The sequence below is a fragment of the Centruroides vittatus genome, unplaced genomic scaffold (assembly GCF_030686945.1).
Source record: "Centruroides vittatus isolate TY-2023 unplaced genomic scaffold, ASM3068694v2 scaffold_435, whole genome shotgun sequence".
Lineage (NCBI taxonomy): Eukaryota > Metazoa > Arthropoda > Arachnida > Scorpiones > Buthidae > Centruroides > Centruroides vittatus.
The window spans coordinates 1,568,222-1,588,683 of record NW_027122708.1 but is presented as its reverse complement, the minus strand read 5'-3'; the positions used below and the strand labels follow the sequence as shown (position 1 = coordinate 1,588,683).

Below are 20,462 nucleotides of genomic sequence, written 5' to 3'. Positions count from 1 at the left end.
GGGGCCTTCTGCCCCTAAGCTTTCCACATCTGGTCTTGTCTTTAATCTAACTCCGTACTAGAGATTAAGGAAAGACGGACGGACGGACGACAGTGGGAATTTATCGGTCTAAAATTTTTCCAAATTGCAGCCAAATTAAACTTCTATAATATAGAATTATTTTTCAAACATGAAAATGCTAATTAAGGTAATTTCGGTTATTTTAATGATCAATCAAATAGAATAAAACTTATCATAGTTTTAATAATAACCTGAAATTAATCCAATTCGAACTATCAAGATTATTTGTGAACAATTCGTACTGGAGATTTCAATTTCCATTCTTAACCATCATGAATCACATCATCCATAACAGCAAAAACTGAGGATCACCGGTTTAGCTTAAAGAAAACTTCACATTTTACAAAGAAAATTTGATATTAATTTATATACTGTATAGATAACTGATAATTCATCTGATACTCGACGCAACTAACAAAAACTATATGCTCAAAGCAGGAAATTTTAATCCGTTTTAAAAAATAAATAAATATCGTTAAGAAGAAAATTTCTACATTTCCTGGATTTTGTAAAATCAATTTTTTTAATATCGATTGTTCGCATTTTTCTCTGAAGCCGACAGTATAATAACCAATTTGACACAAGGAAAACCTTTTGAAAAGTTTTATGTTAAATTTTATCTTAAACTTCTTGAACTCATATTTCACTTTTCTTTCAATCAATCAAATATTCTTGTAGTCAAGTAACAATTTTCCCTGTAAGCACAATTTCTAATATTCGGATAATGTATAATGTGTATATGATTGAAAATAAATTTTTAGTTAATTTAAATGTAATCCAGATCTTAAAATTTCCAAACAAAAGTTTTAAATACCCATTTACAAGTTTCCCAGTTTTATTTTGATGACAGAAATATTCGCTGTTTTGTTTGATTGTCAGTTTGTGATAAGAATTAATCAACAGGTTGCGATCAATAGTCATTCACTATCCAACTTTACTTTTTAGAATTTGTTTTCCATTAACAAAAATTATCAACTCGATAATCTATATACAAAAACTTTTACGCGTGGAGATTTGTTTTTATATTTGGAAGATTCTGTCATATTGAATAACGTAAATTTCGTGTCAAAAAGGAATAAATCCACGTATATTTAAGTACAATATCTGAGAAGATTAGAGAAGAATGATGAGGTGCTCTTTTCATCCCTAATCCCTTCTGCTATAAATCAGTCATACGAAAGATGCAATTTCTTCCCATAAGTAAAGGACGAAACAGTAAAAACAAACTTCGATATGCATTAGATCGATGATCATTATAGGTTCAATAATATTAGAATTAATTCTATTTTTTGACATTAACAACTATTAATTTTTTCAATTTTATTCGGCAAAATATTTAATAACTGATCAGAACTAATACAGTATAAGAATCTAGCCTAAACCTATAAAAAACCATAATCTATTATATCATTTATAATTAATTATTAGATGAAAAATATATTCTAAATTGACTAAAATTGTCTTTCTTGAATGTTGTCAAATTATTTGTTAATACTCCAGAATGTTTGATATTGAGATATAAGATCGTAAAAATGATTAGCGATTTCTTTAATCTAATTTTATATTATGCTTATATGCTATAATTAAAAAAAAATTTTAAAAAATATTATTATTATACTCGTAGATAAGAAACAAAGCCATTGGTACGATAAAATATGGAACATTAAAATATAAATGATAACTAATTTTAAAAAATTCACGAACGGTAAAAATAATCCTCCTCACAGTTGTTTTCCAAAATAAACATGTAAAGATTAAAAAAAAAGTCTTGATGAAACCATTCCATTCAAAATTTAACAGTGACTGTTATTTGCTTGTCTTTCGAACTGCTCAAGTGAAAACTCAACCGTTACAAAAAGTGTAAGCAATAATATCAAATATTAAGTAGCTCTTTCCAGATTCATTTTCCAAGTCTAGACCAGATGTATTCACTGTCATTTCATCAGTATTTCGCTATCGCTCCAGCTTTTAATCCTATTTTTAATGCTTACCTTTGATATTTAATAAATATTCAATCATACAGTACACGTAGCGTTTTTGTTTTTATTCTATTTATTCAATTTTAAACCGGATTAAATCATTTTAATTATAATATCAGATTTGAGTCTCTCTCTCTCTAACAATTACATTTGAAATTAGAATGAAATCTGAATAAAATATTAAAGCTGTTTGAAGAGAGAAACAATATGTACGTACTTATATATAAAATTTTTATTTAATGCGAATACCTTTTATTTTATTAAAAGAGGGAAATATGCAACTAAAATAAAAAGTTTGAAATGATAGTAGTCCTTAGCGTTACTTAGAAGAAACGAATTATTTTCCGCTAAATGCTATTAATTATAAGATAAGATGCTATCGCATTAAACATTCATTTAATTTGCATTAAAAACAGGTGCGAAAAATATCTTGCTAAGGATCAAACATCAATATAAAACTTATAGTTGGAAATAACTGTGCATTTCGTGTAACCTTACACGCACCAAAACTACGTAAATCGATGTCATCGTGGTTAGTTTGAGTAAATGAAATGGAAATAGTCCAATGGATACAATCTTGCTTTCCTTACTTACAATGACGTCATGACGCATATTAATGCATGCTAATAACGAGGGCAAGGATCGCTTCCGGTAACCGCAACGGCACCGGTCGCCGGGGCAACGCCGAAGTCGGCCATCTTGTTTACGCCAGGCGTATGTGACGTGGGCTTACTAAATAGGCGCAAACAAGCCAGGGAACTAGATATTCCCACCAGTGCAAAAAAGAAGTAGAGAAGAAAAAGAATAAAAGAAGGCTTAGATATTTACAACTCACCTAAACCATCTAACAAATGTCCCAACTAATCCGTCCCAAAGTCCGCTATCAGACCAAGGCCGCTTAGGCCAACTCAGAATTTTTCTTATTTAATTAATATAATATTAAGTCATAAAATTAGTCATTTGTATTATATAATCTAATCTCTTTCTAATGAAAATTCCTCTATTACTTTGCTACAGTCGTTAAATGATTAAATAAGCCTAATTGCAAACATACCTTTGAGAACTAATTTAATTCCAATTTTACTTTTCGACGTTAAACAACATTCCTTCGACTACAGTGATTAGATTTTCATATTATTTTGTAAAGATTCTTTTTTACCCGAGTATTTTTCGGTAGCTTTCGCAACTTTTAATAATCTCCAGATGATTTCCAACCAGCTGTACAGTACGTTATGTAAAAATTACTGTGTTTGACACGACTACAAATAAGATTTTACAAATTTCCATATAGAAATTTAAAATTTCAAATATATTTCATCATTTTTCCCGTACACCTGATGAAAATTAAAATCTTTTGAACGTGTGCCTTAAATATTTACTAATATTTTCATAAATTTTGTAAAATAATGGAAAAAACCCCCAAGTACTTTGAATGCATTTACAAAAAACTGGAAATAAAATAAATGTATAAGTGTTGACAATATTAACCACAGATAAAGAGTTTTCAAACAAATGCCAATAACAGTTAAGCGAAACTTCGTGTTAACAATTCTTTATGCACAGTACGGCGGATACGAGTATCGTATGCCGATTGATACATTAGAGAAAAATTTAGTTTTTGATATCGGTATGACCGGTACATATTTCTGATAAACAATCGAGCATAAAACTAGAAAAGGTACAATCGATTGATGTTGTAAAAGCGTGGTCCTACCTTGCACGTGCTGGCATATTCCATGTAGGAGATGGTATCAACGAAGGAATCGAATCGAACCATTTTTGTTTGTTTCCTCTTGATAGGACACAGCGAACACATGACTAGACGGTGGTCCCGCTCATGACCGACCGTCGGTTGAGACGGTGAGCGGCAGGCCACCGCCGCCACATACGTCGACGCTTCGCTTGGCAGCAAAGAGATGGTGGTTGGGATCGGAGCGCTCGACGCGTCGACTCAGTGAAGGACGATGAGACAAGCCAATAGAAACTCCAGTTAGTCCAACACGCGACAGGTAATTAAGAGATGTTATAGGGCCAAACGGAGGTCGCAAAATACGGACTTTGTCCACTATACACAATAACTGCAATTCCATTTTTTTCTGGCATCTGTCAGCTGCAGACTGAGTCGGGACAGCGCGGCGCTATATACGAAATCATTATCTCCAATTATACTGTGATACGCATCCAGTTGAGAAATGACGTCAGTTAATACGGAAATTGAGAATAATATAACACAAAATTTTACTTCGTTACGTCTTTCTTTCGGACAAAAGTAAAATACAAACTTAGTTAAGTTCACTCGAGATTTCCAGTCAATTAGGGAAAAGAACAGAAATAGAAAGCTTCGTCTGCAGAAATCAAAAGGTCAACTTTGAATTTCTTTTATATATATATATATATATAAACACAAGAAAGTGATGTGCAGAACTATCCAAGTTTCGAGGTGGATAAGGAGTTTAAGTGAGCAGAACTATCTTCTCCGTCCACATTTACTGACAAATTGGCCGGAACCGAGAAACTCAGTCGACTAATTCATATCTTACCATGCATCTCTGACGTAATTCCCTGGACAGAAAGACGTCACCGATGTTGCTATGGTTACAACGAGCAAAAAGTACCGAAGAAAAAATTGATACGAGTGGCCGAGATGGCAAAGAGAAGACAAATAACAAAAACAAATGAAGGACTTTACGTATAGTACTTTACTTCTTTTGAAATACAAAAGCGATAAGAAAGACGAAGACAGATCATAGAGGAAGGGCAGTTATCTCAAATAACAAACGAAGAACAAATGCTTCCATTATTTTCCAGCTTCCCAACTCAATTTGCCACAGAATTCCATCTTCCAAGATAAGATCTCCCGATACTTGTCAATTAGTAAAAGTTATCGCAGATCGAATTATCTAATGACAGCAAGTAAAAACTAATTAAAACGAAAATAAAATCGCACGAATTATCGATAGCATATTACCGATATTAAACAGAACGGAAATATAAATTCGAAACAACAAGCGGATAAAACGGCAAAGACGAAATTCCTTTTGTGATCGGTTCCTTTAATTAAGTTGGAGAGAAAGTAAATGAGCCGCCGAAATTCCAAATTGCACATGACAATTGAGATGAGGATAACAGCGAGCAATTTTCGTCGTTTCTTTTAAACATCCATCAATCGGCTAGACGGACGCCGTATGACATTTGACGTCCCCTCGGAATGTCCCCAGGATCGATTGGACGTTCTCCCCTTTCACACTCGAGACTACCAGAAAGCAAAAGCGTTGCTATGGCGACCAAACGGTCATAACAATGGCCTCCCCGCGCTCGACATCGCCCCGACTAAGTTCTCTTAGGTAATCACTGACAGTTCTTTTATCGCCAACTATCAAACTTCGGATGCCCGTCAAAACCCAGATCGTATTACCAGACGCAGATTAATTCAATTTCCTCTCCATTACGGAGATTTCCAACCGGTCACCACGGCAACCGATGCTAGTTAAACCGAATTTTTCCAAAATTGCATCAAGCTGCAACGAACGAAAACAGGAATAAAAAATGTCAAAGAAAAATAAAAGACGCGGTACTGTTGGACACCGTATATCTAGTCAGCGATGCCTGGTGTTGCTTGTCACGCTAGATTTAACAGAACGAGGTGCTTTCTCTACCTCTACATCTCATCGATTGAGCCGTGGCTCCATCTGACGACAATATAAACCAGTATCTCCCGGCATATTACAAACACTCCTTCCTTCCTGCAGGTATTATTATTCCGAAACTTCCTCTTCCTTTCCGTTTTGTTATTTAAAAATGACGAATTATCGCATTAATTCGGCAAAAATTATTACTTTATTCTATAAAATAATATTTCAAAAGATTAACCTTTCCGGACTCGTAATTGTTTATAGATTTTTCTTAATACGTCTTAATGATGCAAAAAACTGCATAAGTACGTATACAAGTTAATTAAAATTTCTTTTTATAGACAAAGCAGAATTACTTTTATTGCCAATTTTTCTATTTCCCAAACAGGAAACATACTTTAATTTCCAATAAAAAATTCAATTACATTTTCATCAGCCGAATTTTCTTTTTCTTGCATTACCAAACTATTGTAATGGGTTTACTTAAAATGCGTTACCGCACAACTTGGCTTTTTCTCCTCTCGAGGTAAATTTTACGAGTGCATAAATAACAATTTGCAGATAAATGTATAATATATTCCGTTAGAAGAGCATTATAAATATAAAATTCCTATGCCTTAAACATAATAGAAATGTCGTAGGTGCTTAATTTCTCAGCTGGTGCGTTTTGTATGGCGGTAGTTGTTTTCTCTGCCACCAGATTGTAGCACGTGATGACGCATGAATAAAATCGATAGAAAGTGACTTACCTTCCTCGGTGAATCGCTGATGTTAGTCATAAACTGTCCCTCTCTTTCGAAGATGTTTCTTGGCAAACCGTCCACCCCAGTCACATCCTTCAAATGGACAGGAGGAGGAGGAGGAGGTAATTCCTCTTCCTGATATCGGAATTTCTATAAGGAAAATGTATATTATAAATATAAACTATATCATCACGCAACACAAATATTTTATAATTAAACGTAAAGAATATTGTTTATATTTTCGAAATGAATAATTTCTCTTAATAAAAATAATTCATATTTAATAATTTTGTTTAGTTTTCAACTTCAAATATGGATTAATTTGCATTAGCTAAATAGAAATCGTAAATTTTTTATGGAAGCGCCGTCATAAATTTTTCATTTTCAATAGAGATAACGATATGAAAAATTGATGCTAGAAAAAATTTATTCAAACATGTATCATTTCGAATAGAAACTATTTTATGGTAGTGTTAACAATTACTGCATTTACTCGCATTTGGATCCAGTCCACGACAGTTACAATAGGTACGGATATTATTGGAGGAGAAGGCCATGTTGAGTGAATTTTTTTTCGCCCTCCGGTCGCCTTATGAAGCCAAATAACATTGTTTGTTCGAAGGCCAAAATCAACATCGAAAAATCCTTTGTCATTCTAACAAAATATTCTCTTTAACAACGAAAATAGAATAAAATTTCCTCACCGTCTTTATTTTATCCCATCGCAGTAAAAAATGGGAGTTGCCAGTATAATAGACAACTCTGGATTTGTTCCAAAGTTTATCCCGGAATTAGAAGACATTAAATGGCGGTTTGAAGTGTTATGATTCCTAGGGCTAGATAGAAAAGATTCACGTATCAATATGTTCTACGATATAAACGAACACCTGGCAGATGAAACTAACGCCGTCGTTAAATTCGTTATTATAAGCAGCAAAATAGCAAAGATGGCTTATAACTAAAAATACAAAATAAACAGAATGCATCCTATGTACACCTGCCTCATCGATTTTTCCAATATTTGCTAACTGAAATGGAAAAAAAACGTTACTATGACAACAACTCCCTTAGGTCCGTTTTTTCCTGCCTGACACTGACGATTAAGCTTGTGACGATCTCTCAGTTGTTTGTGATATGAATTAACTAACAGTATCTCTGACTTTTATCTTCCTCGCTATACTATATTAATATAATTAAATTAGTTTTTTCCCTCCGTATTCTCTAGAATATAGAAGAAAAACATGTCTTAATTTGTAATTATTTCATAATAATTAATAGATAATAGAATATGTTAATAATACTTTTCGGCTACAATCAGCTACAATAATTATATAGGCTTTATATTTTGAAAAATAGTAAAGTCGAAGGGGGGAAAGGAAGATGAAAAAAAGAAAAGAAACCACGTGGTCAATTTTGAGCGGGTGCCAAAATCTACTAGAGTCCATCTGGTCAAATCCAAATTTAGCCGCTGTTTATGTATCCTAGATAATATTACCCACCCTAGCAGGTATACAACAGGTACAACTAAGTTCGGATGTTTTCGGAGGCGATTCCACTTTTTGCTGTTGTAGTTGTAATTGTTGCTGTCTTTGACGTTGTCTCCGAAGGCGTTTCGGCATAGTATTCATGTAAGTGGAGAAACGACGCCTGGAATGGCGGACGATAGATACCCAGTCAATCATGATGAATAGTAGATTTTGGACTCTACACACTAATTAGCTCAGATAAACGAGTAAGTGAATGGTAACAGCATCCACGACACAAACACCAAAATCGAACACAAACCTACGTTCCTATTTTACTTTCTACGAGTCGACTAATGGCGTCGGCTTGTGAGTCGACACGGGCACGTGCCAAACACAGCGCGCGCACTGTCAAGTCCACCATAGTTGAGTTGGGGGAGTCGACACGATTTGAGGATGGGGAACCGAGTCCATCCGTATCCATTGGGGCGATAAAGCTTCCCAAACGGAGAGAGATGTCACACGAAACGACTACGTAAGGTATTTAGACATCTTTTGCGTTGAGATCGATTGGATCTGCTTCTCTTTTATCCAGCATCTCCAGCCTCCTTGGATAGTTAATTTAGTATACTTGAGTTGTTTTCACAAGCATGTGCGCGCGCCTTTCGCCGTCAGCTTCGGCGAGTTCCTTCATCCAATCGTCTGAGCAATCGCGACCTACTATTCCTGATCAATCCATCTGCATCACCACGCGCACATTCCTTCCGTGCGGAAGACCGCTCTTCATAGTAATTTCGCTTAACCGACCAGTGGCGCCACCCATTGTCGACATCTCAAAACAACAGAGGCCATCCTAGTCACGTGCACGTACAGTACCACAAATATCCCGCAACAAGTAGAAACAAATTCGTGTTATAAACAATATGTAATGTCCATTTTCACTCTATTATTTAACAGAGATACTAATCTTTCCAGATACTGTCTAAAATATTTCCTAAACGTGATAAAAGGAAAAAACACCACCACTGAAAAGTAGTTGATTTATCGCATACTACAATATATCATATCGTACTTCAGAGTACTGTTCCAAAACGTTATTCTTTCCTCTTATATTTAACCTAATCAAAAAATGCAGAAGATATATATGAAATATTCTGGCAAAATGCCGTTCTGCATTCTGAGTGAAATGAGAAAAAGAATAATATCATTAGTTTTCCCCTGTTGGAGTCGGTCATCGAATGAAATGATATCCCCAGAAAATATATCAATATTCAGCAATTATATATATATAATAAATAGGTAAGGAAAATGTAACAATAGATACTGGAATAAAATACAACTCGTTCCCAATGTACAATGGTTTCTTTTTTAAGAAATAGATGTTATTCTTAGAAAGGAAATTTTATTTAGCCCATTAATAAAACACTGTTAAGTCATTTTAATAAATTCTACATAAAGTTTAATTTATTTCACTTTATATTTTTACCAATTATAATTTTTCCAGAAATGTTTTCTATTAAAAATTTATTTTACATTTTTCAAGTAAGAACTAATGTCGATATTTACGCAACTAAAAATAACTTTAATTTTATTATAACTGCAAAAGAGTAAAATTCATTACTTTTACCTTAAATGATAAAGAATTATAATGCAAATGTATATTAACTGATGTTAAGCTGTATAGCTGATTAACTGATGTATAGCTGTACTTGAAAACAATTTTAAAAAACGGATTCATAAACATTAAAGTCAGGAAAAAATGAATTTTTGAATTCATTCGTAACATGAATTTTTTAATCGCGATATTTCTTAATATTTGTTATATATTACTAATAATTGTATTTATTCATTGAATTTCGTAATTTATTGTTATTCGAGGTAAACGTTTCATGCTCTGCATGACATTGCTCGTTTGTATAAACTAAATAAATAAAATAATCAACAATTTTTATCTTAGATCACATATAAAAAAAAAAAAACTTCATTTTAATTTTTCTAATATTAGGTGGTACAATTTAAAGCGTCAACACGTGGTGCCCTCTCGTAAGAGATGAGTAAAACAAAAGAGGCATACATAATACAAATCGATCGTTTTTCCATCAAGACGTTACTACCGCTACACACAAAACAGTAAATTTTGCTTACCTCGTTGTTGCCGTGTGGCGTATGTGTAAGTGGGGGACTTCTTTCCCATTTGCAGGCAATCTGTAATGTCTCGGCTGTTTTCTGCTGTATGCTTTTACTGTCATCTAGCAGCGTGATTTCATAAAATTCTTGAATATCTTATTTTAAAAAACAAACAAAAGAAAAAAATATTATTCACATCATTCAAAATACATACTTTAAACAAATAAATTATTAAAACAAATAACATGAAGACCAGAGTAGTAAGAAAATCATCATTATTCCATCTCTTCCAAATAACAAATATATAGATTTGACAAAAATTCGGTTAACTAATTATTTATATTAAAAACTGAAGAATTCGCTTTCTACGTGCATATGCACGTAGAAAGCGAATTCTTCAGTTTTTAATAATCAATATTTATGGTTTCAACGTTAATTTTTTTAATGATCCAGATTCATCTAAGTCAGGAGACATTGCCATCATCATCGTTAAAAAGTTTAATTTAACAAATGCATAACTCATTATTTTCAAAATATCCAGAAGCTCATTCAAAAGACATAACCAATTTTAAAAATAGTTCATAGTTTTGAACGTAATAGCACTAGATTACCAAACAAAAAATCTTGCTGCATTATCCAGCCGACATCAAAGTCAAGTGAATGCGCGTTTTCGGTTATAAATAATTGTTACACTAAAAAGTCATTTTTCTTTCGAGTCTAATGTTATTAGAAACTTTAGATGCTTTAACACGTCTATGTTAAAGCATCAGCATTAATGTCACCAGAATCCCAATGTTATTGGAAGCTTGTTTGGGGCAAAATTAGATATATTTATAATTGCTACTGAATTGTTAACGATATTGTTAATCGTTACATATGAAGCATTTATATGATATTATTTTATGATTTAGATAATTGCAATTTGTAACTCTTAAAAGTCATACTTATTTGATAACTCCGTGTAAATAATTAATCATTCGAAAAACAAAATAAAAAAGCAATTCTTTGCAAATATTTCTATTTCACATAGAAACTGGCTACAATAGAAGTAATACTTTAGAAATTTTGTCATTGAGCAACCTGTAGATGGAAATAGAAATTTTCTATATTAGAACATTGGTAAGTGTTTAGGCAGTCGTCCCAGTATTTAACCAATTTTCTAATGCCTTCTGCAAAAAATCCTACGGGTTATTCCTAGAATCTATTACGTACAAATTTTATCATCTCGTTTGTAACGAATCTACATCTTGTAAAACTTGCTTGAAAGATCTGAACACAGGAAAATCGTTAAACATCCCGGACAACAGTTCAGTAGAAAGTTTGACGGGCGCATTTTTCCGATTATCCTAGAAATACGTAATGTGCCTTATCGTATAAGAAAAATAATGTTTATTATTAGTTTTTTGGTTTATTCTCCATCGTGCACAGAATATTTATAACGATGTCTTGCATTAATGGTGACTCGATTCAATGAATTCCAACAGCAAAAGAGAACTACTGTCCATATGAAAACAAGATTACCTTCTGACACTTGCGCATGGAACGCAGTAGTGCAGCTCAGATGCTTCTACTGCAAGCTAAAGCTTTTCTTCTGATTCAAAGTGTAGAAAGTCGAATCGTTACAGGTCCACTATTCGACGCAAAAAGTCCTTCCTTTTTTTACCAGAATGTGGCATCGGAAAATTGGTCAAGCGTTGGACGACTGCCTGAACGTACACAGCTTTTCTCTTAAATATTTTAAGAGAAAAGCTGTGTACACATTCATTTATTAAGTGATATGTATATATATAATTAAAACACAATCAAAACAAAAAGCAACTTGGGTAAATGAATGTGCATCACGTTATACATTTTCCTAAACTCACCAGTGCTTCACCGTTTCTCAAAAACTTCCTAAACTACGAAAGTAACGTCAGCAGCTCATCAGTAGTGCCTCGCGATCCTAACCATATCGGCGAGATGGTTTTTGTGGTGACTTTGACGTATCGAGGACGAGAAAAGAGAAAACAGAAATGATAAATTGAAATAAGGAAAGCGCGTTCCTAAACTACAGGTGTAAATGACGTCACACACGACCCACCAAGTTCGCCAAACTGATGAGTCTAAGAAAATCCTCGTTACGTGTCTATTGTTTAATATAAAATAATATAAAATTGAAAAATCGGTTTCCAAATTTTTGCAATGTTTTAGATAAAGTAATGTTGATGGCATGGTTTTTTAGAATCCTTGGTTTGAAATTTCAGTTCTGAATTTTGTTTATTTGCTAATTCTTTTAATATTACACAATTTTCACATGATCTAAAAACTTTCAAATTAGTGTAGAACATTATTTTAGAGTCTAATGCTTTCCTAAAGCATTTTAATTATTTTCACACAGAATATCTCTTCCACATTTATCGTGATTCTCAAATTTTCAGCACTTCAACAATCTATAATAAGCATTAAAACTTCTGAAATTTTACGTAAAGTTTTGAAAAGACAATCCGTATATAAAATATCAACAAGAACATACTAAAACTTTCACAGGGTCGACCTTCATTTTTGGGCTAACTCAGACGTTTCAATAGTTAAACGTTTGAAAAATGCTGCACACAACGAATAGGGGTCTTGCTTTTTCTCATTATGAGGGCTGTTGTATGTAAGACTCTTCAAACAATTATTAAAACTGCTGGGCAGTCCAGAAAAGAAGATCGATGTCCTGAAAGTTTTAATGTGTTCTTGTAGTCGACATCTTTATTAATTCTTTTTTAAATTCACGTTTAAAAATTTACTCCTGTGAAATATTGTTATTTTAATAGCGTAAAAATTTATAAAATTTATTTTGTCAATAATATTCATTTCCAAAATAATGACACCGGATACCATCTCGGATATTATGTAATCAGCCAAACATTCTAATCATATATCGATAGTCAACAAAAGATGAGCAACGCATTAAATTATGCACAAACTTAAATAACTTTAAGTCTTTTCTGAAAATACTTTTAAACAATTCAATGGGATGCCATTAATATTTCAAAATTCACTGAAGAAGAAAAGTAACGTTTTACTAGAAGAAATGATGCAGTAACTTGATAGACGAGTTAGCTATCAAAATAAAGGAAAGACATTAGACTTCTAATTAAGAATCTGTTTTTATAATAAACACTAAATGAATTTCCCCAAGAACATTTCCAGTAAGATTAAAAACCAAATCGAGAGGAATTTATATTTAAATTACGCAGGAATACGTGACAAATTTAATTGATGACGATTTAGAGCTGAAGATTTTTACTCAATATTGGGAATCCGAAACAAACTGCAATAATTGCAAAATTTTGCTAATAATAATAGGTGATTTTAAACCTGCCTATTTTCAATTGTATGTGACAGAGGCGTATTTAACGTTAAATGTAATTTATTAACACAAAACTAACCAGCATTACATGCCATTTTATCACACATTTAAGATTTAAAAAACTATTAGTATTCTGTCTTGAACGCTGTTTCATATAGCTAGTGACAATGCAAAATAAATATCGAGTTGTATCTTTCAGAGAAAAGCAGCGGCGAAATGCTGTACAAATATAGTCTCAACAAAGTTTACCATATCACAATACTTGCGAGACGTTATAAATTAGATAAATTAAGTTAAAGTAAGTTATATAAATTGATATGACAATCTACTGAAAAACTCTCTTAAAATACAATCCTTGATGCTAATAGTTTTAACATTACTGATGTTATATCCAAGTCAAAAGAAAAAAGACGGTGGGTTCATTCTGCTGTTTATTATTCGTCATTTGATGATATAGCCTATACCTAAAACTAATTAATTCATTTCATATTTTAATAATAATAAGGGAAATAATACTATTTCTCCTATTACCATCCATAATTTTCGCTATAGTATTCCGTCTTTATATTCTAACGATTTTTGTCAAAGAGGACGCCATTGAAATATTCTGGTTCATATGTCTATCTTCTGTTGGTTTCTTAATTAATAATAGATGCGATTCCAAGACAATATGAACAAGTAATGATTGAGTGAATGATTTTCAGATTAATTATTCACTTTCTATATGACTGTACTTTAGTCGCTTGTCGCTGCAATTATATCCAATCAGTTTTGATATAAGCAAAAACAAATTAGCTAAGCAAATTCTCGCCGTATCGCAAATGCTGCCGAAAGTTGCGATGTGTTTTTGATAGAGAGTGCGATATGCGACAAACTGTTAGAAATTACAGCATTTTTCTTGTCACCCCTCAGCAAACTTCTGGTTAAGTAAAACCGCTTTAAGTTTTATCACATAGATTTTGTGTAAACTTAACAGAACAAAGTTCATATATTTTGAAGTTTTAAAAATTCGGGTTTTGAATAGCAGCATTTACATGACGGCTACCATTTTAAAAAACACAATTCCAATTGTCGCTGGACGTTTCCACATGCCCGCTTAACCATATCTTGTGGTCTAGCTGAAGTTTCTACCCCGAATTGTTTTTCGTACCTGTGCTCATGTCTTATAGAGGCACACTTTTACTTTCAGAAATCAGCAAAGAACATAATCACACAAGTAAACGTCAAGCAAACGGACAAGCCGTAAAATATCACCTCTTCGAAAAATAATGTAGCCAGAATATAATTCTCGCTGCATCTCTTTAAATATTCCCGTATGCGGATCTTTGCGTCGTTTCTGTATAACAATATGGCGTCACTATGTCATGGATAAAATGGCATTCCTTCCGCGAACAACTTAAATCTTTGTCGAATCTTTCACTTTAATGATTTACAACACGCTAACTATTCAAAATGGGCAGGTTTGTCTGCCACACCCTATATATCGATGTAGACATATTTGGTGTGAGAAATCGAAATGAAAGAAGCGAAATTTTATATTTCTGCAAAATTAACAAATTAATGACAATCAATACAATGTTCTACCATATACATAAAAAAAACAGAGATGTTTCGGCTATGTCGTCATAATGCAACTAGCATTATGTTAACATAGCCGAAACATCTCTGTTAAACTAAATCAAATACGGTTGCAGAAATAGACCAAGAATGATGAGAGATCAAATAGAAAAAAATCAAACTTAATATTGACGGAATCTAATCGATGATGCTACAGACAAAATCAATTGCGAAAAATCATATTGGCGACTCTACTTTTTGAAGAGGGGAGAGAATGAAACTAATAAATAAAATTTTAGTCCGAACTTGAATGAAAATGCACTTATTGATGATATTTCTATTAAAAAGAAAAGGATAAGCATGGCAATTAAACAAACGAAAACTAAAATTCCACGGAAAGCGGATTACAAATAAATTTACTTAAAATATTGATAGAACATGAAACTGTCACTAACACTCAAAAAATTCCCATTACATATAAAAGAACCAAACGCCACAAGAATGAAACAATGAAGTAACTACACTATTCATAAATAAGACTTTATCAAGATTAATAGTAATATAGGCTGAAAGCTTACTCTCGTAATTAGTATTTCTGTAGATATCAACTATCATCATTTCTTAGATTTTCAATGCTATTGAACTTTCTCTTATTTGAAAGTTATAAGATAATTACGATTTGTAAATAATAGTATGATTTCGAAAATTTTTCATTAGTCTTATGATACGACTAACTTGCGAAAGGAAAATGAACAAAGATGCCATTTAAATTATAAATTACAATAAAATAATTGTAACTTTTAAAAAACTTGCTTCCCGACAAAAAATTAATTTAGTGATATATTTATTTATTGACCAGATGAACATGCGATAAGTCAGCATCCTACATCTGCTAAATCTGGATGAGTTTTTTCCTGTTCTTCGTAATTTTGCATAGGAAACACAGATCAAACTTTGTTTCATCTTTAACCTTTGCTGTCTGACTACTGTAGATAAAACCCACTTAAAACCTAGTGGTTCTCGCTACAGCGAGTAAGTGATAGATATGCGTTAGTTCGTGCACATATACGCATACACGAGGGTAATCGCGTTTATTCTGCGCACATATTCGACGCGTATACCGAAATATAATCAATCAGATTGCTTAAAACATTACGGTGTTTAGTCAGTAATAGAAACTATCTTAGCAGTAAATGCGGATGCACACGGGCGGCAAAATTAACGCGGCATTGAACGTCGACAACAGATTCAACCAATCACACATTTTAATTATCAAGGTTAAAGAGATGATTGATGACAGCTGTCGCCGATCCTCAATGTCGCCTTAATTTTGCCTCTACTGCACATCTACCTTAATCCTGAAAATCACTGAAGTCCCATAGACATCCATAATTCATCTGGGATGTCGTGATCCTGCTGGGATGTACAGTACATGTACGACACTTATATGCAAGTAAATACGGTATATATATATATATATATACGGTATACGCAATATGCATATGAATACTTTTATTTACATTATCACTATTTTCGATGATGAAATTTTCTAATGTTTGTTTAGTTAAGTTACGGCAACGCAACACTTGGGCGATCTGACTGGGGGGATGCCTTCCAGGAGGTCTTTTTAAGGGTAACTGACCTCTATTCAGGCGTTACAGAGGGGAAGAAAACCCGAAAAACTCCACGTGGCCAGCCCGTCCTGGCGAGGCGTGAACCCACGACCGAACTCCCAGTGTTCAGAAAACGGAACCGCTTGGCCACTGATAAATTTTCTAATGAATTACAATAAAAATATTTTTTCGTTCAGCTCTAAAACGTAATTAAATTTTTAAATATAGCTTCTTTTACTTTGATGTAGATAGATAAGAGTTTACTTTGTAAATGTATTAATAAAAAATAAAGAATTTAAATATTTCAACCAACCAGGAAACAATTAGCAATGACGTCTTATCATGTTTTTTGACGAAAGTTGAGGTAATGTCATCAAAGAATGTAATTGTGTGTGTCCGAAACTAATACATCCTAACCCGGTCGCTTGCCACCTACACTTACGAAAAATTATTACTTACAAACTGGTATCACGTGATAGTCAAAAAGTTTCCATTGGAAGTTTAGGAGCCTTCTTATCTGTGGTTATTATCTTCGAACATGGCTGTTTCTTTCAAAATAACGCGCTTCGATTATTGGTTGCTTGAGGTGCAAACCAATCACAAGAGAATAACTAAAAATATGCTACACAAGCGACCAGAAATCTAGGAAAACATATTATTTGTCATATTTTCTCAAAAGAAATAAATCAAATGAATTATATATTCCATAATGATAATATAATTATACAGATATTACAGATGTTTTGATAATTTATTTCGTATTATAATTACTGTATAATGGTCTACTTTTTCTATGATGATTAAATTGCAATTGAGTAATTAATTAGGCAACATATTATACATATAACTTAACATGCAACTGTCAATTTTATACTGTAGGGAAGAGTCGTACATTACCGACCGTCTTACAATACCAATCATTTAATAGTTTTTCGCTACTAGATAGCAGCATTCTAGCTGCATACACAGAATGCCGATAGAATGCTGTACAAAAGCTTTGGATTTTCTATATTTCTTGAAGCCATCGTTTATTTACATCAAATAATGATGGATTTCACTGAATCCACATTAATCATCACTCTAATATATTCAGTAATGGAAACATTGATTACACTTAATCAAAAATACCTATTCAAAAACCAATATATAATACAATTATATCTTGTCTTTATCTGCGAAAATTCTTTGTCCCATAAATAATGCAATAATAATTCTGCTGATAATCTAATCAACGTTTTTATTCATTAAAAACATATGCAATCATAAACGTTTCGAAATTTGATCTTTTTAAATTAGTCGCCAACGAAAAATAAAGATGGCCCGGGTCTCTAACGAATAATTGCAAAATAAATCACCTAACTTCCATTTTAGGTATAGAAAACATAAATATAATTGAGAAATAATTTAAAATATTCCTATTCAAAGAATAATAATTCACATATATTTCATTTTAACATTCTGACAAAGTTTATATAATAAGATTGCATTAAATGGCGTTGACATTGGAATGACGTTACTGTTATGTAGTTTTAATCTATGCTGTTTGCTTTCACGTCTGTATATTCAAATTCAAACCTTTAGTAATAATAAAGTGCAGTTCATCTCGCCAGACAGTGATTATTATTAGTTAACTATCAATCATTTGGAAACAACTAAAACCGGAAAGTAGGTAAGTTATTTAAGTATGTTTATACTTTATTAAAGTTTATGAATATTTTTCTGGATCATAGCAAAAGTTGTCAAAGTTAAAAACAAAACAAAAGGTTGAAAAAATTTAAGATTTTTATTCATCTTTAATACGTCATTCTCTGTATGGAAGTGGATCGGAAAAATCATGAAGCATTTTGTTTAGTTATGTTATAAAATTAATATTACAGTAGTTCTAATTAAGTACTGTACATATTATACAGAAAACATAATATATATTTCGAGCAAAATTCTTCATATTATTACTCCCGACTCGATATTTGAAAAAAAACTCCGTATTTGTCAAAAGTATCGCGATTTAAAATCGATACGAGCGTCCGGTTTTCACGTGACATATGTGGCAACATTTATTTGCATATTTATATTGTATACTTATATAATCGATGTTTTTCAAAAATCAAACAAACAAAAAAAAACAGTTTTGTTTCATTTATTAGTTTATTTTTAAAAGCAATAAAATTATATATCACATTTCTGATTTTTCATGAAAGACGAGCAACTAGAGACAAGTGAGCGTAAGAATTAATCAGCAACCAAAAGGTAAATTAGTAGGCCCACAACCGTAAATCGGATAGCCTGCCATAATTTTTTGTCACTAAAAAATATATTAAATAATAACCGCATTTTTTCAGTTCAATGTAATAATGTTTAAACTTATTCGAAAATAATTAAATTGACTAATTTTTTAAAATTTTTACCGTGAGTAAAACTAAATCACTGTTAATATTGACATGTCCGGATTGATTATTTACGATAATTTTCGTTGGTTTATCTAATACAAGTTCTTACACTTCTGTAAACATTTTGTAATATTTTTAAACTAAAATACACGATATCTTTTATACAGGTGTGTGTGCACGTGTATATTGTAAGAACATGTATTATTATTTACAGTTACATATATATAACATACTGTACAGTACACTGTTTTTGAATATTATACTTTCTAAGTTTTGCTTAAGCAATGCAGTTTTCTTTTTGTGTATGTGCAAAATATACCTACAATGGAACGCTGTTGTTACTTTTTTTTATAAATAAAAAAGTATAACTGCTATGCTAACAATATCCCTTAAATACATAAGTATTGTTATCACAGGAGTTATGTAGTTAGTTTTTATATAAAATGTACCTGAAACGGCAGCTACATTTGTTAAAAGAAAAAAATTTTGATAATGTCAACATTATGATATACTGTATAATGTGCAATGTACTATGGTTGATTAAATAAAATACGTTGTATACTTATAGCGAACTATTACGGTTATTCATGCTAGTTTACCAACAGGAATGGCTTAAAAATCCGCCAGTGGACATCAATGTAACGTGAATAACCAAACGAATATACACGCGCCATCCGTAAGAAGCCACAGGTAATCCACCACTGGGACATTTGAACGACCGGTGGATACCCGATATGGATATCTACGGGACGTTGAGATGTTTTAAGGGAAGTGCATTTGCTCTTAGTTACAAAACAATTTGTAAAAGTGAACGACTGTTTCAACATAAATGGATAATTTCAGTTTAATAATAGTTTTTTGAAGAACGATCTACACAAAGCACGAATTTCGACTGAAGACAATGCTTTTCGAGATACAAAACATTATCCTATCGGTCAATCGTCCATCTTAGAAATGCGTCAATTAATTAACGCGTTAATCTACTCGACAAACTCGCACGTGAAGCGACATGTGCGACATTTAAAATAGCTCCAGGTCGTCATTTGTCATTTTAACTGTGACTCATCAACGTACGTCAATCCATATTCGCAGTAGTGAGAACCAGTGACAAAATTGATGTCAACCATATAATTCATACGCGCAGCTGTGCTAGTAATGCCAAAATCTAATCCGATAAGTTTATTTTTTCTAGATATATTCATTAAGTCTATACCCCCTTTTTACAATACAATCATCATCTATCCAAAGACAGAAGATTCAAATTGGAAATTGGCAACATACGAAGTAAAAATAATGTAATTAAAGTAAACATTATTTTCAATATTAAAAAAAAGGTTAAAAAGTGAACTTTAATTAAATTTAAAATTTCTAAATGAAGAAAATTCTAAATTTTAGCGTATTTCCGTTTTACTTTTACATTTGTAATAAAACTTCTAAAATTTAAAACGTAAGTAATACAAAGTAATTATTTAATTGATTACAGGTTAAGTAACCCTCTTATAATATGCTAGTTTGATTCCTTTAAAATCTCGTAGTGGAAAACCATGTAATACAGGACTAAGAA

At 32.2% G+C, this 20,462-nt stretch overlaps 1 protein-coding gene across 8 annotated transcripts in view; it reads right to left on the bottom strand.

Moving 5' to 3' along the window:
* dlg1 (discs large 1) overlaps positions 1-20,462 on the bottom strand; it is a 286,896-nt gene that overhangs the window by 195,635 nt on the left and 70,799 nt on the right. For 6 of the 8 annotated variants that reach the window (XM_067287114.1, XM_067287120.1, XM_067287116.1 and 3 more), the window contains exons 4-5: positions 10,023-10,159; positions 6,421-6,564 (exon numbers count right to left, since the gene is read on the bottom strand). In XM_067287114.1, coding sequence (XP_067143215.1) covers positions 6,421-6,564; positions 10,023-10,159 — 281 coding nt within the window. Of the gene's footprint in view, positions 1-3,753; positions 6,326-6,420; positions 6,565-7,913; positions 8,640-10,022; positions 10,160-20,462 lie in introns of those variants that run through there. The other 2 variants (XM_067287121.1, XM_067287122.1) reach the window with 2 other exon arrangements.